We start from the raw sequence: 25407 nt of genomic DNA on the forward strand, positions 1-25407 counted from the left end.
TCCAAAATCAACGTATTTTTTTAACCTGTTGGCTTATGGCCTTCTAAATAAACATGTGCTCGGGCTCAGCAGCTCCTTTGAGTCCATGGTTGTTTTCAGGTCAGTCCTGGTCCTGCAGTCCCTGCTTACCTCTGCTAGAACCTGTCCTCTTTTCCCCTCCAGGTCAGTGTCTTGTTACTTTCAGTTGGCTACAGTTACTTATGCTATCCATGTATGAACCCACTGGCACATTTAAAAAGGAATCTATTTATATAGAACAAACAGAAGGAACCCAAATACCTTCTTGGCCACAGGTCTGTGAACACTCTGTCCAAGCCGTCCACCCAGTTAGCTGGCAGTTAACCACACATTCCACCATGCAGGGAATGCTCATCCTTTGAGGCTTCTCCAAATTCCGCTGCAAATGAAAATGTGATCATATCACTATCAAATGAAATCATTATCCTTTTATTGGAAAGACTGCTCTTTACTCTGCAATAATGACCTTGCCACATTTTGGTGGGGAAAATTTATATTTTCTTATAGAAATCGATGGCAAACAATCACTGTCCTTACCTCACATGCAAAAATTTGTCAGCCCAAATTTCTTTTCATAATTTGTTAACCTTTAGAATAGACCTGTCATTAAGGTGTTTGGAAAACAAGTCACCTGACTGAACCCTGTCCTGTTGCTCAGGGACCAAGGAACCAGGAAACCACCTCAGGGCCAACTGCATGCCTGCTGTACTCCTAGACAGGCCAGACTTACAGAAATAGCTCAAATCTATGATCTGGCTGAGCCAAGAAGTGAATAGCATAGGCATGAAAATAAAACCAATCATTTGAAGTGTATAAACAAAAGCAATGAGAATAAAAACACACTCGTCTTCATTTTGGGACGAGTTGACAATACATTATGTTTTCCTCTTGTTCTCTGAAATGAGCATGTAGACAAAAGACAAATTCTCTAATGGTCAAGGTGGAAGAGATCCTAGTGAAAGAGTAAGTCAGCTAAGAGTCAAACAGAATAATGAAATAATGTGTTACGGGAGTCACTATAGGTATACTTAATTAGGGAAACTTTGGCATTCACAAGTGTTAAATATTAGCAGTATATCTATAGCAATCAAAAATAAATGATTACAGTCTGCTGACTTGCCAAGTGGGTAAAATACAAATGACCACAATGGGATTTGTGATCTACATATGATATGACCGGTCAGCTAGATTAACACTTTCATCACCTTTCTAGATCTCAGAAGAATGCCCTGGGTATTATTTTGAGACTTTTAAAACTGATACTCTTTATTTTTTTAAAAGATATATTTATTTATTTGAAAGGTAGAGCCAGAGAGAGAGAGAGAGAAGAGAAAGTCTTCCATCTGCTAGTACACTCCCCAAATGGCCGCAACAGTCAGAGCTGTGCTCATCCGAAGCCAGGAGCCAGGAGCTTCTTTTGGGTTTCCCACATGGGTACAGGGGCCCAAGGATTCAGGTCATCTACTGCTTTCCCAGGCCATAGCAGAGAGCTGGATCAGCAGTGGAGCAGCTCAGACTTGAATTGGCACCCATATGGGATGCCAGCACTGCAGGCGGTGGCTTTACCTGCTACGCCACAACAGCAATCCCAAAATTGATACTCTTTAAATATGTGCTGGGCATCTGCCAGGCAGAAACAGAGAACCTGATTTTCCATTAATGCATAATTTATATATTTGCTCATATCAAAGTAAAGGATTTACTATACACACTAAATATTTTTGGAGTTGTTCTTTCATATTTTTTTGAATTTTTAAATTAATTTTAAAATGAATTTGTTAATACATTAGATTCTCAAAGTCACACAAAATGCATAATTACTAAAACACAATTCTCATCAAGTTTCACGTTAATATGATATTAATACAAAGAAAACAAATTCCAGGTAGTTCATAGATATAATTTCCTATCTCCCTCCCTTTCTTTCTTTCTTTCTTTTTTTCTTACTTTCTTAAGAGAAGGAAAGAAAGATGGAGTTATTCTTGACTGGTGATTAACTTTTTCCTGAGACAGACAACTTCTAAATGAAATCAGCATACGAAAGAGTCATCTGTAACTCCATGTTAAAGCAGTTCAACTCACAACAACTAAGATAGGAATTCAACTCAGATGTCCATTAACTGATGATTGTATGTGCGTATATATATACTACTCAGCCGTAAAAAATATGAGATCTGTCTTGGGCAACAAAATACATGCAACCACAGACCATTACACTTAGTGAAATAAGCCAGTTCCAACAAGACAAATATCATGTTTCCTCTGATTTGTGGTAATATACAGAGTACAAAAATGTAATGTATAGGAATGATATTGATTTTTTGAGCTTTGATTAATTTTTACAGCCCTTGTCTATACTTCTGAGGAACAGTGGTTTTTCCATTTACTACCTGTTGAATTTTTTATTTAGTGGTTGGTTAAGTTTGTGATTATAAAGTAAACTGAAAATACGACATCATAAAAATTAAAAGAAAAACTAAAAAGGAAAGGAGAAGGGAATGTGGGAAAAAGAGAGGAAGGGTAAGGTGAGAAGTATCATTATGCTCTTAAAACTGTATATATGAACTACATGAAATTTGCTCCCTTTTAAAAATAAAAAAGTTAAAAAAATAAAAATGAAAATGTAATGTTAAAATGTGAAATCACTTGGCAGGCAGCACTCTGCTCTGTATTAGGCAGTTTCAAAATTTCACCAAATGCGACATGATATTTCATATGGTTTGGTCCAGAGTTGGCATCCGTGTGGGTTACTCTACTGTTGGTCTAGAAAGCATGTTGAAACAATAATAAGGGTTGAGACAGGGTAAGTGAGGAAGGTTTTGTTTTAATTGTCATTAATGTATTTCACCTATGTATGGAGAATTGAGACCAGAATTCATTTTGCTGGTTTGTTCATTTCTGTGGAAATCTGGATCAACTGACGCTACATTTCCAATCTATTCTAAAAATAATTTCAGAGGTTCTTTCACTGCCACATTTTGTTTTTAATTTACACCTTGGGAAAGAAATGTGAACTTCTTCACAACAGGTCTACAAAAGCTTTCACCAAACTCCATATAATTTATCACAGGAAAAAAAAGAGAGGGCAATAAGATCACAAAAATTTGTAACTCACTAATTTGAAACTTGGTAGGGAGGCATTTTAACATACATTTCAAAGAAAAGTACAACTATTCTATTTGTTCAACGATAATTTGTCAAGCAAGTTAGCAGAGTGTCAGTCCATCTTATGTGGAAGGGACAGTGCTTGTCACATATGCAAATAAATCACGTGTCCCATGCAAGAGTCATACTATTATCTAAATAGCCAAGTCATCAATGTTTGCAGTTTATTGGCAAGCAAATGCATTTACATAAGTTGTTGAAAGTTGGAGAAACACGCTTTTTATAATGAACTCATGTCCCAAGAGGAAAATGGCCCTTCCCAGTCATTTTGATCAAATTTAAATAAGGTCCAGTAGGAGTCCATTTTATGCTATTTGAATCTACAGATCTAGGCTAAGATAAGAAGAAGCCAGGGTTTCCATGGAACTTCATGGAGGATGCAGATGCACAAGAACAACAACACCCGGGGTGTGACATCCAGGTATCAACAAGTTACCTGCTCACACTGGTCCATGTCCACTGTCTTGCCGTCACTGCGCACACAGCTTAGCAGGCGGGTCCTGACGCCTTGACCGCAGGTCGCATTTTCACTCAGCTGGCACGTGCTCCACTCTGCAGGCAGAGAATCATACACAGCGTTTCAAAAATAATGAATGCCCAGGTAAGCAAAATACAGCCAATCTTTGGTTATCTCCATTGCTAGAGAAGGAGAGGCCACATATTATCTGAAAACTTTGTTGAAGTGGTTCTGGAAAGCATCAGGCAATTCTATTGCAAAACAGCAAACAAAGAAAAAACTCAGTAGACAAAGAAGCATGAGTAACCTTCCTATATTTGCTTTCTAGAAGTAAAAAACAAATGATTTGTTAGAAAACATCCCATAGCTGGCTGGGGTAGGAGAGGAAAGGCACTAACTAGAACAGTAAATGAAAGGTGGTTTTCAATCAGCCACTTTAAGGGATGATTGAGAGAGAAACTGCATAGAAGATGTCAGCTGTTATGGTCTGATATCTGAATCCTAACTGGCAAGGTGATGGTATTAGGAGGTGGGGCTTTGGGGTAGCAATTAGGATAGGTTCTGAGAGTGGATTCCTCCTGAATGTGGTTTATGGCATTGTAAAAGTGGCTTATTTACTCCTTCCAGCATGCGAGGACACAGTAGGGTGCCTTCTGTGAGGACTGGGAACCCAGCAGGTCTGCTGGTACCTCGATCTTAGACTTTTCAACCTTCCTCTGTCATTTTTCTAAATTTTTATTTTAATTTTAATTAGTTTTTAAGATTCAATGTGATTTATGGATACAATTCTAAGAACATAATGACATTCCCTTCCTCCCCCCTTCTCTCCCTCCTTCTCCCTCTCTTTCCCACCATTTTTCCTCCCCTTTTGTTTTTTTCTTTTTAGCTTTTGAGATAACATATTTTAAAATTACATGACATTTAAAAGGGTTAAAACTTCACCAAATAAGAAGTTTTAACAAGTAAAAAGCAAAAAAGTAGGAACACAGACAGCAGCTAGAAACAATTACTGAATGGAAAAATGACCACTTCACACATATACAGTACACTTTAAAGTAATCACAGATCATTAAAACTAGAGTAGTGTAGCATTCTTAACCACTGGTCTGACATAGATATAAAACAGTTTTACAAAACTATATCCGAAGCAACAGCGATACACACAGACTCCAGAACTGTGAGAAATTAATTTCTATCGATTATAAACTACACATTCTATGATAATTTGTTATGGCAGCTGAAAAGGACTGACACTAGCCTCCGATATAAAACTCAACTTTCTTTTTTTTTTTTTTTTTTTTTGACAGGCAGAGTGGACAGTGAGAGAGAGAGACAGAGAGAAAGGTCTTCCTTTGCCGTTGGTTCACCCTCCAATGGCCGCTGCGGCCAGCACGCTGCGGCCGGCGCACCGCGCTGATCCGAAGGCAGGAGCCAGGTACTTCTCCTGGTCTCCCATGGGGTGCAGGGCCCAAGCACCTGGGCCATCCTCCACTGCACTCCCTGGCCATAGCAGAGAGCTGGCCTGGAAGAGGGGCAACCGGGACAGAATCTGGCGCGCCGACCCGACCAGGACTAGAACCCGGTGTGCCGGCGCTGCAAGGCGGAGGATTAGCCTAGTGAGCCGCGGCGCCGGCCAAAACTCAACATTTTCAAGCAATAAATCCAGTCAACTAACCATTTGGTACATTTGATAGAGTGTAGCTAAAATAGGTGGCCCTGTCAGGAAGGAGGAAAAGACATACAGATTTGTATGAAATGATACAGAAACTCTAATTTCTTCAAATTATTCCATAATGAGAAAAAGTTTTATAGGCTTGGCTCCTCATACTGCACACTAGACAATGGAGAGTTGGGATAAATTATCTCATAATTGATTTGATTCTTAAACTCTTATTGTTGGTGTTGCTGGACAGGAAGATACTTGATTATGTATGACGGCACCTCAAAAAGTTCATGGAGAGATGGGCATTTGGTGTAGCAGTTAAGATGCCAGGAGGACATGTACATCTCATATCAGAGTATCTGGGTCCAAATCATAGCTCATCTCCCAATTCTTGCTACCTGCTAATGTGTACCCTGCAAGGCAGCAAGCAGATGGTGGTTCAGGTAGTTGGGTCTGTGCTACCCATGTGGGAGACCCAGCTCTCTCTCTCTCTCTCTTTCTCTCCTTCTTAAATAAAAATATTTTAAAAAGTTAACAGGAAATGTGTATTATGAAAGAACTATGCATACATTGCAACTATTTTGTATCAAAGTTTTTTTTTCTTTTTTTCTTTTTAAGAAAAAAAGGTTTACTTATTTTATTTGAAATGGTGAGTGGCTAATACCCAAGAACATATTGCATGTCATTCAGTAGATGGTACCAGACCCCACTTTTCCAGTGATTCTGTTTTCCAGTTTCTTACCAACACATTAGCTTCCAGAGTCTAATACTGTGGATGCTTATTTGTACTGTGAAAAGGAAAGCAAACCGATTTAGCTTTCCAGCCAACTTGGCAAAACATTATGTACCAAAAAGGTTTATATTCTCTGTAAAATTCAGAACTTTGCAACATTGTGTTTATTTATATTGAAATTTTTCTGTTGGAATTCTGCAAGTAGATATCACTTTTATTTATGAGTAAATTATTTTGGGCACTAAAAGAAATTAAAAGGTATGTTTTTGAAGTTTTAAAGATGTTAAATACAGCTATAGTGCTAATTTATTGTATGTCAGTGTGTTGATGGCATTGATTTTGAGTCTAGTTTACTGATATTATGATTCCCATGAATTCTGATTGTTAAATAAAAGAGCATCAGCTTCGTTTGTGGTAGCAAAAAAAAAAATTGTGAGTCAGGAAAAGAGAGGTGAGGGAGAGAGGGAGGGACAGAGGGACAGAGAGGGGCAGAGAGGTAGAGGGAGGGAGAAGGGGGAAGAGAGAGGAAGGGAGGTAGAGGGAGGGAGAAGGGGGAAGAGAGAGGAAGGGAGGGAGGCAGCGAGAGGGAGAGAGAAATATTTCATCTTTCACTCCTAAATGCCTGCCACCACAGCCAGGTCTAGGCCAGGACAAAGCCAGGTGACAGGAACTCTATCTGATTCTCACATATGTGTCACAGAAAACCTAGTATCTGAGCCAGAATCTGCTGCCTACCATGCATATTCGCAAGAGTCCTGGGAAGTGGCTGAATAGATAAGCCAACGTGATTCCCAGAGCCTCTCAAAAATCACTGAGGGCTCAAGCTACCATTCTTCCTCATAGAGAAAGTGCACCATGGGTTCAAATTTCTGAAATAATCAACGCTGTGGAAGAGCCAAACTTTCTGACAGTCTAATCACATTTTCCTCTTCCTGCTAACTTATCCTTCGCAACTTACTTTGTTGTTTTAGTTTATCATGGCTCAATTCCACATTATTCTGAAACTCTGCCAAATTTTGCTGTAAGCTTCTTTGCCTACAGAGATTCCAGGTGGCCTTGCTGAATCTACATGAAAGACTGGGCATTTCTTTTCAGAAAGGACACTGGGAATACCAAGTCTTCAGCCTTTCACGTCATTCACTCACACATTCTGTCCCTCTGTCCCTCTGTCCCAAGAGTGAAACACACAAAGATTCGCACATTCATCAGTGCTCAGGGGGCACAGTGAGGTCGTGGATTTCAGCTGTACCTGTTAGATTGTACTGGAACTGGAAGCAGTTCTCATTAAGGAGGCAGGGTTGCACCTGTGAGTCTTCAGCACAGGTCCTTGAATTCGGAGAGGGTCTCAGCAGATGGCGGGTTCTTCTCTGCGTCGCGTGGGGGTCACATGACTAAGAAAACAAAAGAGCCAGCACTTAGTCCCATAGCTACGGGGTAGAGAATACACAATTATATGTTTAAAGTTATCAATATATATTTATATAAAAATCCACAGAGAATGACTTGAGATCGTTAAAACATGATTTGCTGTGCTTTGTTCCCCCGACAACTCTGTTGAGCTGCATTATTTTGAAGACTGATTTTGAAGCCCTTTGTATAAGTAAGCACACGGAGACAAATTTTGATCAATTAAACTCACTCTGTACTCTCAAATAGGCTGCTACAAAGTTGATCAATGCTTTAAATGTTTAAAAAAATGAAAAACTATTGATATAAATTATAATTGCAGTTTTTCAACAAATACCATTAAATATATGGACAACACACAATTCCAGATGCCAACATCTTAAGATGCCCATATGTTCTTAAACCACAGGAGAAATAAAAGTCTCTGTATTCAGAACGCTAAATCACTATTTGTATATCTGAAAGGACTCATTTATTTTATTTCATTTACCTACTCAAATAACATAGTAAGAACACAATCAGTACACCAAATCTTGGCTAAGAATCAAAATGACGATGCTGGATTGCACTGAAATATGCATGAAAATATTCCATTCTTGTAAATTTTAGAAGTTTAGGCCATTGAAACACATGTGCTATCCATGTGATTTCATACTTGGATAATCTGTCAATACTTGTAAAGTAATTTTACATTCAATTGTATCAAATTATCTCTAGATAATCATGATGGGCCACCAAAATCAAGCAATTATTCTTAATTATCTGCACATGAGTCCCTTGCTAGATGTTTACCAATAATTTATTACTATTTTTAACGAGTTAATTTGAATGTTTGCTCTAATGAGTAGGAATAATCACCTAGAGACTCATCAATGAAATAAAATGAGGCAATCTGGGTACATACTCCTAAGTACTGTTATACTGAATTTATATTTTATAAATTAATCAATTAATGCCTGAAACAAGTGAATACATATGAGGCCCTGTATATACCTGCTTAATCTAAGTTGTCAAACAAGAAAGAAAAAAATACACAAAATCAACAGAATATGTAATTTGAATAATCCTCTTACATACTCTATCCCTTATTTGTCTGCACCTAGGTCAGAAAGGAATAAGGGTGTAATCTGATGAAATTTAATAATTTCCTCCCTCAGAGCTTATGTTCTGTCTTTAAGTCTGCTGGACATGGCTTCCCAATACCCTTTTGAATCTAATTCATCATTCATGCCTTGTAGAGTTTAGTAACTTGGAGGAAGCAATGTACTGAAAACCCAGCACTAAAACTCCTTCTCCTGCAAATCATTATCTATGGAAACAGATGAAGAAGAGAGCATAGGTGACTGAAGTCCACAAACATAATCCAACCTAACCAGGCCATGTTTTCACAGTGCACCTTATCAAAATTGACCCAGGACTGCTAATGAGTGATAAATGACAGTTTCTCTTTATCTGTGTGCATTAGCTGTTACAGGAAGTTCAACATTCATCTTTCTTCTTATTTCCTCCTATTGGTTATTTATTGGAAGTTCACAGAACAATGAATTGGCCACAAGGAAGATGGGGAGGGAGTGGTGGATAAGAAAAAAAAGAAAGGAAAGCACAGTTATAACTGGGTCATTTATTTGATCAAGACTCCTCAAACAAAACCTGGGTATCTTTTTCTCTAGAATATTCATATAAATATATATTATTGATGCCCTAACTATAGAAGTGAGAAAATGATGTGTGGATAACAAACCCAAAGTCAATCAATTTTGGACCATTTTCATGATGAAGATCAAGGTTATATAGCTCAGGATTTGCTGGGGAAGGAGATGACCAACGCGAACAGGTTATTCTCTTGTACTTTTTTTTTTTTATGAGAGTAGACTTTCTAGTCGAGTACCTTGCTAAGTCTGTATTTCCATTAAAGATCAGTCCGTCCTTACAATAGCAGGGCTCATTATCCTTTGTTCTCCCTAGCAGCAAGGCCTCTTGCCTGACCTGAATATTTGGATTCAGTCTTCAAAATGAGATCAAATCTCACCTCTGAGAACCTCCACTGACTATTTCAGATCCATGAAAAATGTTCACCTCTCTTAGCGAACATTTCCACTGCACATGTCCACATATTGATGTGTATCCATTCTTTTCCAAGGGCTACTTGGAGAGACCATATCTTAATTTTCTTGACATCCAGAACCTTCTACTGCGTCTGGCACAGAGCATGCAAATAATAAACGCAATGCAGTAGAGTAATTTGGTTCTTCCTGAGCAGGAAGACTGGATTTTTATAAACTGCTGTAGCAGACAAATGGTCAACCCTGGATTAGGACGATGATGTCTGAATGTGAGGATTTCCCAAAAGACTAATATGTATGATGAAAATAATTCATCCTCTAATTCTCATTCATTTCCTATAAAATCTTGATGGCAGTCCGCAGAATATTATAATTCATTATTAAATCAATAAAACCTTTCAATAAATGAGTAATAATTTACTTACATAAAAGATAATACTTTAGCTATTTTAAATAAACTCAAATGAGCATAATTTGATATTTTTCTCATTAACAACAACTTTAAAATCACAGCTGCATGAAATCTGAGAAAAATCCAGAAACTTGTGACTTTAAGTCCCTAAGCAAAGTTCGTGTCTAGAGATAAATAATCTTCAAGGCCTGGGCTAGTCAGCTCTCATCAGATACTGAAGCTCAGGGCCTTTATTCTGTTACAGGGTTGATCTGATCCTTTCTGAGATGATTTTTCCCATAGTGGGTCTATTAGCCCTATTGTCAGCAGCTCTTCTGTTTCTCTCTGTATCTTTGATGAGGCAAAATGTATATTTATTCAATGAACTTTATTTTTCTTATTTAGAAAAACAGAGTAAAGAGTTCACAAGAAAACCACTGCAATGCTTCATAAGAATTTTTTGAAAGAAATTAAGTGCTGATTCTCAAAGGTTGGGAAGGAGTGACAAAACCTCTGGGGAAAACACCTAGTGCTACAGGCTTGTTTCTCTTGCCTCAGATGTTTAAAAAACTCGGATTCTGAGGAGGTGGTTATAGAAGTAAAAAAAATACTTTGTGCATTACAATGTAACAATACACAGAAAGGCTGGCATTGTGGTACACAGGGCTAAGCCACCACCTGTTCCATGGGCATCCAGTATGGGAGCACCTGTGTCCCAGCTGATCTGCTTCTGATCAGGCTCCCTGCTAATGTACCTGGGAGAACAGTGGAAGATGGCTCAAGTGCTTGGATTTTGTCCCCCAGTGTGAAAGACAAGGATGGGGTTCCTATGCCAGGCCCCTGGTTGTGTCCTGGCTAACATCTGGTCATTGTGGCTATTTGAGGAGTGAACCAGTTGACTGAAGATCTCTTTCTGCCTCTCTCCCTCTTTGTCACTCCACCTTTCAAATAAATAATCTTTTAGAAAAGCCACATAGACAATATGCTCAGTGCAACCAAGTGACAAGTTATCAGCACAAGCCCCAGTTATGAGAGGTGGGAACCAATGACTGAAGCTGCTAGAGGACCTGTATGACATCAGCAATTGACAGGGAACAGAGGAAGGTAGAAATGGGGTAGCTGACTGCCGCGATATCACCACAATGGAAAATGGCAGCTGAGATCTGGTTTTGCATACTCCAAAGGCAGGTGAATATAGGGGTTCATGGAGTGGTCCTGGGAACTCAGACCGTAGGGATCTAGTCAGCTCTCAACATCAACCAGGCAGAGTGCCCTTGCCAGACAACCCTCTCCTCGGCCCCACCATGCCACTAAAGGGAAAACAGGTGACAAGGATTTCCAATCTAAGCAAATCAGGGAAAACAGCAATGAAACAAAGGAGCAAGTTAGCAAGAAGTGGAAGGAAAAGAGAACAAGGGAATAACACAAAGAACACCGCTTTACTTTTGAGGCTTCAAAAGAAACAAAGCCATGAGATAACATTCGGAAAAAAATAGTTCACAAGACTGATTTAAATCAAGACAAAAATCAAAGAAAGAATTTAAAATAATGAAAAAGAGGAGAAAGGGCAGAATAATATCCTCATAAAGAAAAAAGCAATGTAGAAAGACAGGTCTCGCAAAGCAGAAGAAAACTAATATTTTGAAGGAGTTAAAATCATTGTAAAGTGATAAAAGATATAAAACATAGATAAGAATTAGAGAAGCTCAGAAATTAGGTAATAGAACTTAGTAAGTAATTAGAATATCATTTCAGAAATGAAAGTGAGGGGCCGGCGCTGTGGCGTAGTGGGTGAGGCCGTAGCCTGCAGTGCTGGCATCCATATGGGCAACGGTTCGAGACTTGGCTGCTTCACTTCTGATCCAGCTCTCTGCTGTGGCCTGGGAAAGCAGTAGAAGATGGCCCAAGTCCTTGGGCCCCTGCACCTGCTTGGGAGACCCGGAGGAAGCTCCTGGCTCCTGGCTCCTGGCTTCAGATCAGTGCAGGTCCAGCCGTTGTGGCCAACTGGGGAGTGAACCAGTGGATGGAAGACACACACACACTCTCTCTCTCTCTCCCTCTCTCTCTCTCTCCCTCTCCCTCTCTCCCTCCCTCCCTCTCTGCCTTCTCTTTCTGTGTAACTCTTTCAAGTAAAATAAATCTTTAAAAAAAATGAAAGTGAACTTGGACAAAATACTAGAATAAAAATGCAATAATATCCTAAGAGAAACAAAAAATATAAAGGGAAATTGGAAACTAAAATCTGAAATTAAAAAAGATAGTAAAAGAATTTCAGACAACTGCTAAGTAGAGAAGTGAGGCACAATGGATGCCACATACGTATAATAGAATTTCATGAAAAAGCAAATCAAAGCACTTAATTAAGAAACTTAAGAAAAATTCGAGGAAACTTTCCAGAGAAAACATAACTTGAAACAACCTAGTGAGAGGGCACATTAGTGACCAGTGTTGTGGTGCAGGTTAAGCTACCACCTGCCATACCAACATCCAATATGGCCACCAGTTTGCATCCTAGTCAGTACCAGCCACTCCACTTCTGATCCAACTCCCTGCTAATGTGCCAGGGAAAGCAGCAGAAGATGACACAAATACTTAGGTCACTACACCACACGGGAGACCTAGGTGGAGTTCTAGGCTCCTGGCTCTGTCCTGGCAGAGGCCTGGCATTATGGCCATTTGGGACCCAGTAGATGGAAGATGGGAAGACATCGATGTCTCTCTCACTCTCATTTTCTCTCTCTCTCTCTCCTCTCTGTAACTCAGCTTTCTAAGTAAATAAACAAATCTTTTAAAAAGGCACATCAGATTCACCAATACTGACATACATTCTAGTAAACTTCTTCTATAAACTATTTATGAACTTAATTGGAAAGGCAAAGAAATGGATTTTTCCATCCTCTTGTTCACTCCCCAAATGCCTGCAATAGCTGGACCAGCAGAACCCAATCCAGGTCTCTCACATGGGTGTCAATGACTACTCGAGTCATCATTTGCTGCTTCCCATGGTGCACATTAGCAGGTAGCTGGATAAGAAGCAGAGCTGGACTTAAAACCAAGCATTCTCATATGAGATTTGATCATACCATGCAGCATATTAACCACTATATAAGACACCTGCTGCAGCCTATAGTATAATTTTTTAGCTGTAAAGAAATCGAATAAATTTGAGTATTTAGTCAAGAATAACAAATGGTATAAAAAGAAAATAAAATCAGATTTATTGCCATAAGGTTTTTTAAACCATTTATTTATTTAAAAGACTAAGCAACAGCGAAGGGAATGAGGGATTCAGGGAGGGAGAGATAGAGAAATCTTCCACCTGTTGGTTCACTCCTCAAATGACTACAATAACCTGGAATTAATCAGGCCAAAGTCAGGACTTCGAGACTCCATCTGAGTCTCCCACATGGATTACAGAGACCCATGTATGTGGTCCATCATCTGCTGTTTTCCTAGGCCCCGTACTATGAGAGTTGTATTGGGAGTGGAACAACCAGGGCTTGAATCAGTGTTGTGATACGGGATGCCTGCATCACAGGCAGCAGCTTAACCAACTGTGCCATAATTTCATCCCCTGTGATTAGACTTGTTGACAGGAAATTTTAGGCCAGAAAAAAGGTAGAGCAAAAATAAATACACACAAGGAAAAAAAAATGATCCAAGGACATTGCATCCAGCAAATCTAACTTTCAATGGTAAAGACCATACATAAACTGCTACTAACATGCAAGAACTCACAGTAGAGTCTCAGAAATTTATTGGTGACTGAGTCTTAGACATCCAAAATTACTAGGAAGGCATCTTCCCTGAGAATAGCATTAAAAATTTGTGATGAGCCAATTTCACAAGCAGCATTTATGTAAGGACTAAATGTCCTGAAGATGCAGATAACACATGCTTGTAAAACAAATGGGAGGAGCCGGCGCTGTGGCGCACCGGGTTAACGCCCTGGGCTAAAGCGCCGGCATCTCATATGGATGCCAGTTCGAGACCCAGCTGCTCCACTTCAGATCCAGCTCTCTGCTATGGCCTGGGAAAGCAGTAGAGGATGGCCCAAGTCCTTGGGACCCTGTACCCACGTGGGAGACTTAGAAGAAGTTCGTGGCTCCTGGCTTCGGATCAGCACAGCTCTGGCCATTGCAGCCACTTGGGGAGTAAACCAGCAGATGGAAGACCTCTTTCTGTGCCTCTCCTCTCTCTGTGTAATCTTTTAAATAAATAAATAAATCATTTTATTTTTATTTATTTTTTGTGTCTTTCTTTTTTTTTAACTTTTATTGAGCAAATATAAATACCCAAAGTACAGTTTATGGATTACAATGGCTTTCCGCCCCCCATAAGTTGCCTCCCGCCAGCAACCCTCCCAACTCCCACTCCCTCTCCCATTCCATTCACATCAAGATTCATTTTCAATTCTCTTTATATACAGAAGATCAACTTAGTATATATTAAGTAAAGATTTCAACAGTTTGCACCCACACAGAAACACAAAGTGTAAAATACTGTTTGAGTACTAGTTATAGCATTAATTTACATTGAGCAACACATTAAGGACAGAGATCCTACATGAGGAGTAAGTGCACAGTGAGTCCTGTTTTTGACTTAACAAATTGACACTCTTGTTTATGGTGTCAGTAATCTCCCTAGGCTCTTGTCATGAGTTGCCAAGGCTATAGAAGCCTTTTGAGTTCACTGACTTCGATCTTATGATCTTATTTAGACAAGGTCATAGTCAAATTGGAAGTTCTCTCCTCCCTTCAGAGAAAGGTACCTCCTTCTTTGATGGCCTGTTCTACTGGAATCTCATTCGCAGAGAAATTTAGTTTTTTTTTTTGTTTTTTTTTTTTTTTTTTTTTGCCAGAGTGTCTTGGCTTTCCATATCTAAAATGCTCTCTGCTGTGGCCCGGGAGTGCAGTGGAGGATGGCCCAAGTCCTTGGGCCCTGCACCCACATGGGAGACCAGGAGAAGGCGCCTGGATCCTGGCTTTGGATCAGCGTGGTGCACCGGCCACAGCATCCATTGGGGGTGTGAACCAACAGAAAAGGAAGACCTTTCTCTCTGTCTCTCTCTCTCTCTCTCACTGTCCACTCTGCCTGTCAAAAAATAAATAAAAAAATAAAATAAAATACTCTCATGAGCTCTTCAGCCAGATCCAAATCCCTTAAGGGCTGATTCTGAGGCCAGAGTGCTGTTTAGGACCTCCGCCATTCTATGAGTCTGATGTGTATCCCGCTTCCCATGTTGGATTGTTCTCTCCCTTTTTTATTCTGTCAGTTAGTATTAGCAGACACTAGTCTTGTTTGGGATCACATAAGTAAATCTTTTTTTAAAAACGGAAAAACTTACATAAAAATTATTAATATTTTAAGTACCTATGTTGGTGGTAGCATAGATATTGTTATTTGAGAATGTTTTCTCTGTTATGTGGAACAAAGTAAATGTTTAATCATGATATATTCCACTTTTATTGTGCCCAGAGTCTTTGATAGGGCAGGAGTGAGATATACATGTATAGTTAGCTGCAGCCATCTAAGATAACAGTTCTGACAAACAGCAGGTTAAGTAGGAGGCCATGTGTAACATACATGCTCCAAGCCTAAATCCCACATATCCTTCTCCACACTCTTCCCTCTCTCTGGGGAGTGGGATAGCAATATCCAGAATGATTCTGGGAGCAGACACTGTGGTGTAGTGGGTAAAGTTGCTGTCTATTACCTTAGCATCCCATATGGGTGCTGGTTCAAGTCCCGGCTGGAACATCTCTCTCCCTCTCCTCCCCTCCCCTCCCCTCTCCTCTCCTCTCCTCTCCTTTCCTCTCTCTCTCCCTCTTTCTGTATCTCTATAACTCTTACTTTCAAATAAATAAATAAATCTTTAAAAAAGCCCCAGAATGACTCTGGAACTCCTGCTTGAAGATGGCAGGCCCACCATTGGCCTGGGCTCCATCATGACTGTGTGGAGCAGGGTCCTTTCCTCACTAGAACTGTGTATAGATGACTGATAAAATTATAGCACAGCTGACACTTCACAGTGTGGAGCTGTTTTTACAAATTATCTGTAACTTCTACACTGTACGTTGTGACTGCAACACATTTTGGATTACATATTTAAAAGACATTATGCAAATGTGAGAGTCTTTGAAAATGATGAAGTTATTAATCTATTATCTACATGAATCACTTGGAGTTCCTGAGAGCTCCTCTGTTAACGTTTTCAATTGCTTTAAACAAATAGCATTTGAGGATACATTAAATGGGAGACACTGCACCAATGAATAAAACATCATCTCAGGGAGGATTTTTCCTTTATAGTCTGGATTTGCAAGAGATCACACCTTGTTTCCCTCAAAGGCTTATGATTACATTTAGAAGAACATATTAGGGGCTTAAAAGAGAGGAGAGATATTGCATCCATCCTCCTTACAAAGGAAAAGCACTCACTGAATTTGCTTTGAGGCAATTAAGTTTAACTTACTAATTTTACACATATTGCAAGGTAAGGTAGCAGATTAGTTTAGATCATTTAAGAAAGGGTTATTTCAAACTCCAGGCCACTACCTGTTAATGGGTTGTGAAAGCAATATTAATACTTAATAATTTATAGTGCTTACTAAGTGTCAATCACCAGCTAATGTTCATTTTTTTAAAATTTTTGTTTATTTGAAAGAGTTACAGAAAGAAGTAGAAACAGAGAGTGAGATCTTCCATCTGATGGTTCACTCCCCACATGGCCACAACAGCCGGAGCTGTGCCTATCTGAAGCCTGGAGCCAGGAGCTTCTTCTGGGTCTCCCACACGGGGCAGGGGCCCAAGGACTTCTAATGCTTTCTCAGGCCATAGCAGAGAGCTGGATCGGAAGAGGAGCAGCCAGGTCTCGAACCGGTGCCCATATGGGATGCCAGCACTTCAGGCCAGGGCTTTAACCCACCGCACCACAGCACCAGCCCCATAACTAATGTACTTTAGATTACTTCAACTTGCTAACTGCCTTATGAGTTAAGACACATTGTTAATCCCTGTTACTGATGACACAGAGAGGTTAAGCAATTTCCAGACCAGACAGCCAGAAAAGGACAAGATCCCAACTCCATTAGTTTTATATGCATCCAGGTTTTTAACTAGACATCTATGTTTTCAATGTAGTGGGTTAAAACCCACAATTTTAAAACTAATAGAGCATAGCAGAAAAATATCTATTACATATTTAGAAGAAAATTTCATAAAATTTTGATTTGTATTCTATATAAACGTGCATAAAAATACAGATATATATATACAACTTCCATAAGTAAACAATGATGTGTGTGTTTTGTTGTGATATAAACCATGTTTCTTATAGTAGCTCATGGTCAAATATATGTGTAAGTTACAAATCTAATAAGAAACTTACCAAATAATTCTCTATTAAATAGACTTTAGTGATCATTATTACAAATCATTTTCATTATGCTTTTTGCTTGACAAGCATAAGCTATAATTTTTTAAATGAATAGGTGTTCAATGTTGTTTCACTGTAGAGTAGAAATTACTTTCTTCTTTAAATAATAGGATTCATTTCAGAATTAATAAATTATCAAATTAAGTTTTTACCTAAAAAAACTCACACTTAGTTTCAATTACATGGCATCAAAACAAAAATATGATTCTTAAGTGTAAACCTTTATGATAAATTAATTTCTTAAATACATCCTTCCTGGTGTGACATGGGGGAAGATTTTGGTGTTGCCATCCTATCTACATAAAATTAACCAGAGGGGTGTCTGAATTAACGTCTCACGCATTGGAAAGTCATTATATTGAATATAGAGGTAGTCCCTGCAATATGTTTGCTTGACTTACAATTTTTTTTTTTTGCGTTACAATGATGTGAAAGCAATACGCATTCCACAGAAACAGTACTTTGAATTTTGATCCCCTCCCAGGGTAGCAAGATGCAGTACAATACTCTCTTTTGATGCTGGGTAGCAGCAGTGAATGGTAGCTCCCAGTTAGTCATGAAATCATGACAGGGAAACAACATCCCACAGTGTCCTAAGATGCTAAGCTGTGTTGTTCAGGAGATTCAATTCATTAATGAATTTTGAGTGATGATATTTTCAAGTTATGATGAACTTACTTGGCTAGAACCACATATTTAGTCAAGGACCATCTGTGTTCCCTTTCCCAGGGCTCTCTGAGACAGAATATGATGCAGAGTCTAGACTCAAAAACTGCTGTTGATCATCCAGGCCTGGGCTAATAGATGTCAATATTGCCCATCATTTGTAAGTAAAACCAGAGGAAGCACCGCAGTAGTCAGGGAACAGAAAGCATTCTAGCATTTATATTTTAACTTCTCTCTTCCAATCAGCTGAGCCTCTATGTCTTAGCTGTATCTTCCATGGACACTCAAAATATTTTAACAGTCATTCTCCAAGTGTGGTCCTAGGACTGGAAGCACCAACAACATGTGGGAATTGGTTACACACACACATCACTGGGTCCCATCCAGACCCACAGAATCAAAAACTCTGGGGACAATCAAAAACAAAAATCAACCCCAGAGGTTGGATTCAGGAATCTGTGTTTTAATGATTCCTCCAGGCGATTCTAGTTGGAAAACTACTGCCTTCAAATCCCTGTTCCTGAAATTTATATGTATAATATCAAACTCCTGATTTCCCCATTGCCAGCATTCTCCTCTAGTCTTTCCTGTCGCTGTTAACAGCAACTCCAGTGATCTGGATGCTCCGGTAAGAAATTCTGGAGCCATCTTCAGATGCTTGATTTTTCTCACACCAAACCATGAGCAAATCTTTTCTGTTACAATGCACGAGCCACTATTTCTCATCATTTGCACCATTCTTACTCTTGTCAAAGTCACTATGAATCTTTACTCACAATACATAATTAATCCCATAACTGATTCGGACCTCCCCATTCTACTGATGATCTTGAACTCCTTTTAAAATAATGCAAATACATGGAATGTATTCATTTGTATAAATAAAATATTTAACAAATAATGCAAATCAGATCACATTAACTTCCCGCCTCCATAACTTTAAATGATTTACCAACTTACTGAAAATAAAAGTTCTTCTCTCTACAAAGTCCTATGCAAATAGGTCCAGCACTACCTCTGAAGGCTCATGGTCCATGGGTCAGCTACTTAAGCATTCTGCCCCAATCAGCACTCTGGCCTCCTTGATGTTATTGGAGAATTCCAAGAATTCTCTTCCCTCCAGCTTTTGCTACTGCTTTATTTCCTCTACCTGCAATGTTTTTCTCCCTGTACCTGCAGGATCTGCTTTTCAGGTCATTGCTCAAATTCTCTCCTACTTGCAAAGACTTTCTTTGACCATGCTATATAAAAAATATCAACAAGCCCTCCATGTCATCCCTATCCTCCTACACATTTTTCTTTTCTGTATAATTTATCACTGATTATGCTATTATATTAAGCTGGTGCTTTGTGGTGTGTTTTGCTTATTTTTAATGACATCTTTCCCTTTTAGTAAGATGTAGGCTACATGAGGACTAGGTCTTGTCTTTTGAGATTCCAAGTACTTGCAACATGCCCACACTAAAAAATATTTGATAAATAGATTTCAAAAGATGGTATGTCAATGAGTGACAGCCCAGATTTGCAAGCACACTCTATTCTTTCCATTCTTTCAAAAAGAACTTTGGAGCACTTGATGGGTTTAATTAGGTTAATGAATGTAAGCATTTTGAGTTCCTGGGAGTTTAGGATTTCAGAAGCGTAGCATTCTGCTTATTATTAGTGCCTTTTGCCCAGGTAAAAACATAGCACACAACAAAGGACTATATGCCATGACATTATAGTAAGACTGATTAGAAATAAAAATAATGGGGGCCAGTACTGTGGCCTACAAGGTTAGGCCTCTATCTGCAGTGCTTGCATCCCATATGGGAGCCTGTTCATGTCCGCACTGTTCCACTTTAGATCCAGCTCCCTGCTAATGTGCCTGGGAAAGCAGTGGAAGATTACCTGGGTACTTGGGCCCCTGCAACTTTGTGGGAGACCTTGAAGAAGCTCCTGGCTTATGCCTTCAGTCTGGCCATTTGGGGCCATTTGGGACCATTTGGGGAATGAACCAGAGGATAGAAGATCTCTCTTCTAAACTCTTCTCTCTCCCTCTCCTTCCCCTTCTCTCTGTATCTTTGCCTTTCAAATAAATCAATAAATAAATCTTTAAAAAATAAAAATAATGTAAATTAAATAATTGGTCAATCAGGAAAACCAGAAGTTTGGAATCCTGGTTCCTACTGTGATGGGGTGCCTCTTCCATCTCTTTATATACTTCAGATTCAGTGGTAGTGTTAAGGGAGTGCCTACAAAACAAATAAACTCAGGTGTAAAAAATAAGCCTTTAAAACTTCTTTAGGAAGATAAAATGGATAATAATAATGGAGACTCACACTGTATCCTGGATGCTGGCCTATCTTCAAAATAGTAGCCACAGGAAACATTTTAGAGTACCAATCACATGCCTAGGGATGTGCTGAAGGCTCATGTTTGTAATCTCACAAAATTCTTCAACCTCCCAATAAGTGAGGTATACTTATTTTTTTCTATAGATGACAAAATTTTAGCTCAAAGAGTGAACAGCTTTATATTAGATACTCAATTCAAGGCTTGAATCTGAAAAGGCTAATTTACTCCTCAATATCTTCAACTCCTATAATATTAGTGCCCTTTTGGAATACACTGAGGTAGCACCAGTGGGGAAAATGGTACATCAAAAAGCAGTGTTGTGATCGCTTTTATGAAAACTTCTACATATTTAACCTGGAAAGCATCTAATGTGAACAAGAGTTATTAGAGATGGAGAGGGAGGACAGAAATAATACAATAAGCTAGGCCAGAAAGCAAGAAAGATCAGGTTAAAGAATGGGAGAGTAAAGATAGGGATAGAACAATAAATGAGGTCTTTGAGAAGGCTGCCGTTCATAAAAGGTGCTCACATTCTAAGGGCCTGAATTGTCATATTTAGAGAGCTCATTGGAAGGAGTGAAAGATACATGACTCAGTATAAGAGGGCCAAGAAGAGCATGTATAGAAGCTATGATATCATCAAGATGACACAATGCTCCTATTAAGGTTTTGCTGGTCTTTTGCTAAGAGGGCGATGCATATGTATAAACATCAGATTTGTGCTTAGCTGTTCAGGCAAATATGTTATAAAGGCTAGGGATCTCCTCACATGGTCTTCCTGGCTGGTATTTTTTGACACAAAGGAGTTGTGAAGGCATGAATTTACCACACAGTCAGAGATCTTAGAACAGATGAATGATATATGCCACAGCTCATCCCATAACTTGAGGTGTTCACCTGTGTAGGTCACTGTTGGAGCCTGGAAATACAGAAAGATGAATCACTCGCATACAGACCAAAATATTGGCCTGCTATTGTCAAAGATGTCAAAGGCATCTGACATTGAGAGAAAGACTGAGCAAATTAAAGATATGGGAGGAGGAGCCATTAAATGCAATACAGTTTGTAATCTCAGGACTACAAATACTAGAAAGGATATCAATATGGCCACCGAGAACATAGAATATGGCGAGATCAGCTATACATATTATTTCAATGCTATATTACCTGAATTTCTTAACTATGCAATGATTATGTCAGCGAATATCTCAACATTTAAAGTACAAAAATTATCAATATTTGGGGGTAAAAGGAATGATGCCTGCAATAGAGGTTGAACTGTGTGTATGTGTGTGGACATATGTATGTGTTTGTATGTATGGGTGTTCTGTGTAAAGATAGAGATAGAGACAGAGAGAAGTATAGAGAGACAAAGCGTATGTGATAAAGTTAAAAACTGGCATAAAAATTGTATCTAGTCTGTTTAGAAATATTTTTTTCAATAAGAATCATAAATGACACTGGAACACTATTGGAGACACTAGTGAATATCATAAGTGAAGCATACTCTTAACTAATACGTGCCACTCAGAAGGCCTTTCAGTGGTAGTAGTTATGAGAATTGAGGACGCTGAACACTTCACTTGAATTCCACTCATTTCACCTCTCTGCTCCACCTCTTTCCTCTTTTCTGTGTTCTTCCTCTCCTTCCTCCTTCCCAAGTAATGCTTATTTCCCTTTGTTTTCTCTAACACCAACCATAAAGTCAAGCCTAAGCAGCCAGTGAATTCTGGCCTGTGATGGGTCCCAGAATGCTGTCTGGAATGCGAATTCCAAGACAAAAATGGGGGTCTCTGGCAGCAGTTCTAGGAGTTTGGGATCTCCCTCTAGACTCCAACAAGGTAAAAGAGATCGATCCACTTCTGAAATATCTGGTTTAATAACGGTGACCCTCCATTCCTTCTTCCCACCATACGCTAAAGGAGAAGGGCCAGATAACGCACCCAGAAGGTGTCTCCTTCTTTCCCTCTCCCCTTCCACCAAAAAATACTGGCCCTTCTTCTTGGAATAATTTCATTGTCAGCTAGACATAATCACTTGGTCTGATTGTGGAAGAGCTGTCACTCAGTTGCGGACAAGGAGATGACAAGATAGAGGCCCCCAACAGGGACTCTGCATGATCCATTCTTTCTGGTCATGACATTGCTCTAGGCTGTCACTCACACAGGATCTTCTCATTACCATATACTTAACCCAGTACTCTTCTTTTTCCCCTCCTTCCTAATCTGTTCTCTGATCCACTTCGCCTAACCAACCCTTAGTCATCTCTCAGATTTGAGATGAATATTCTCTCCCTGAGAACTCCATTGAGCCTCTCAGAAATTAGGAAATACTCCAACATTTGATGTCTTGACACTGTTTCTTTTAATTTCTGCTCTGTAGAAATAGATTTAGAATTTTCTGTGTTCCTCATTAGACTGCAGGTTTCTTTATGACTGTGCATCATTGTAGCTCTAATATGTAACTTAATAACTCACATCTAGGGTATGTTAGTTGTGTACATATTTATATTTTAGGTTTGCACTTATGTGCCAAACACTGTGCTATAATATGTAAATATATTTATCCTCACATTACTTCTCTGCTGTGCATTGTTATTACAAATTTCCTGTCTTAATGAAGTTAAATAACCTGACAAAAGTGCCCCTGCCCAGGTGCCTGTGTATGAAAGGGACAGAGGAGGAAAGAGAATGTCATACGTTTGGGCTACTTCTAAATCTCACATTTAAGGGCTGTTGTGATGTAACAGGTTAAGTTGCCAGTTGTTACGCTGGCATCCTGTACCAAAGTGCCATTTAGGAAGTGAGCCAGCAGGTAGAACAGCTCATTCTCTACCTGTTGTTCTCTCTCTCTCTGTCATCCTCACTTTCGATTATACAAAGAATAAACAAATAAGTCTCACATTTATTTCTCACAATTGTTTACTCAGCGTTGTGACTTTCTCAGCTCTTGCCTTTCAACAGTGAAAAATAGCATCTGGAAATGTGAGAGGTCAATTTTATCCAAGGGCTTTCTGGAATGGAAAAAAAGCATCGGGGGAGTGGTTGGGAGGACAGTTTCTATAAAAGCAATTCTTATAATAATACTTATATTTAAATAGAAGGTAAAAATACCATAGGATGTATATCTGTAATTTCAGATTATCATTCTGGGGCTGGCATGGAGGCGTAGCAGGTAAAGCTGCCACCTGCAGTGCCGGCATCCCATATGGGCACTGGTTCAAGTCCTGGCTGCTCCTCTTCCAATCCAGCTCTCTGCTATGGCCTGGAATAGCAGTAGAAGATGGCCCAAGTCCTTGAGCCCCTGCACCTGCGTAGGAGACCCAGAAGAAGCTCCTGGCTTCTGGCTTCTGGCTTCGTATCGGCGCAGCTCTGGCCGTTGCAGCCAACTGGGGAGTGAACCAATGGATGGAAGACTCTCTCTCTCTCTCTGCCTCTCCGTCTCTATGTAACTCTGACTTTCCAGTAAATAAATAAATCTTTAAAAAAAGAATTTTCTTTCTTTTACAACCATATAATCAATATAATAATTTAAATTTTTTAAAGATCCTACTGGTAAATATGGATAACTAAGGAATACAATTGAGACTATTTAATGGCAAAATATATTACATCATACTTTAAGGAGCCATCATTCAGTAAAATTATTCATAAATATTTTCATGGTAATTTGTATATATTAACACATAAAAGGAAAATGTCTTAATATTCAGAAATAAAAACACCATTTTGAAAAACTGAAGTGTGTAAAAAAATCGAAGAGATGCCTGTGTCAGTTATGACTTAAAGTAACATGCCATTTTATGGAGAGGTTCCCTGCCAACTGATGCTGTGAACTCCATGGTGGTAAATGCATTTTCACAATCTTTGGCCATACTTCCAATGCCTCAGAATGCTGCAATGGACTTGTAGGATAACCTTCATGTACTCTAAATGCATGTTTAAAATTCTAAGTGAAAATCTGGCCTTTTCTTCTTGAACATGAAACCTACATTTGAGATGGAATCAAAATCACAAGTGAAGTGGAATATAGATCACACACTTCAGTTCAAAGCTGGTAATACACAGAAGTTTGATATTAAAGTTTTAATAACAGCCATCCTAATAAAATGTCATTGGCAGTGAAGACATATCTTACATAGACCACAGAGAGGAACTGAGTCACTTTAAAGAATCAAATCTTATATTTTCACTATTTTAAAAGCTGGAACAGTCTTCAACCTTCTTAGGGAAAACTTTGTATTTACTTTCATAGAGCTCTGAGAAATTAGAAATATTTATGATAAGTGAATTGGGGTTCTGAATTTTGTTTCTACATTTTCAATATTACTAGTTTATGATGCATGTGTAATCATAAGCAAAACAATATTTGATATTATAAAAAGTAATTATAATGCTTGTATAAACTAGTAAATTGATCTTCAAAGAGCATCAGTAATCTGTCACATAGCATAACAAATATAACAGAGACCAGAATTTGATATGTTCTTTACTTCTTGTATGTCAATTACTGCATCAAATATTATCTCTATATGCTCGTTATATGAGTATTAATGCAATAGCAAGAAGAATAATTTACTATTACTCATATTATAACAGTGCCTAATGAATCTTGTCTCTAAATTTCATGGGTGACTAAAATCTTCCAAGCACACTCTTCAATGATCCGAATGTTCCTATGTCAGAACCATCCTATAAAGAAAATTTGAGATGTAAAGAATTTATTTTTAACACAGCAAGATTATCAAAGAGGCATTAGCAGAAGTCCATTTCCTTAAAAAGTCACTGCCTATAGAAATAAAAGTTACTTCTCCATTTCTTTGATCACACATTTACTATATTTGAAAATAATTCACAACAATGTGAAGATAATGAAGTGAAATTAGCTTGAAAGCACCTTGAAGAACAAAAAGCACTCTACACATACAAAGTGGTACTGTCCGTGTTGCACCTGTAGGGTACTCAGAGGAGGGGAGGAGCTCCTGCTGGACTATACCAGGAGACTGCAATTCAGCAAAGCTTCATCTGAATGGAAACCAAGAGCCATCCAGTTCCACCTCATCTCCGCTA

At 38.9% G+C, this 25407-nt stretch overlaps 1 protein-coding gene across 4 annotated transcripts in view; it reads right to left on the reverse strand.

The window, feature by feature from the left end:
* THSD7B (thrombospondin type 1 domain containing 7B) overlaps positions 1–25407 on the reverse strand; it is a 1008953-nt gene that overhangs the window by 63490 nt on the left and 920056 nt on the right. For all 4 annotated transcript variants that reach the window (XM_051849593.2, XM_051849594.2, XM_070071550.1 and 1 more), the window contains exons 18-20: positions 7286–7427; positions 3620–3735; positions 280–397 (exon numbers count right to left, since the gene is read on the reverse strand). In XM_051849593.2, coding sequence (XP_051705553.2) covers positions 280–397; positions 3620–3735; positions 7286–7427 — 376 coding nt within the window. The remainder of the gene's footprint in view (positions 1–279; positions 398–3619; positions 3736–7285; positions 7428–25407) is intronic.

This window comes from Oryctolagus cuniculus, chromosome 3, assembly GCF_964237555.1.
Source record: "Oryctolagus cuniculus chromosome 3, mOryCun1.1, whole genome shotgun sequence".
Lineage (NCBI taxonomy): Eukaryota > Metazoa > Chordata > Mammalia > Lagomorpha > Leporidae > Oryctolagus > Oryctolagus cuniculus.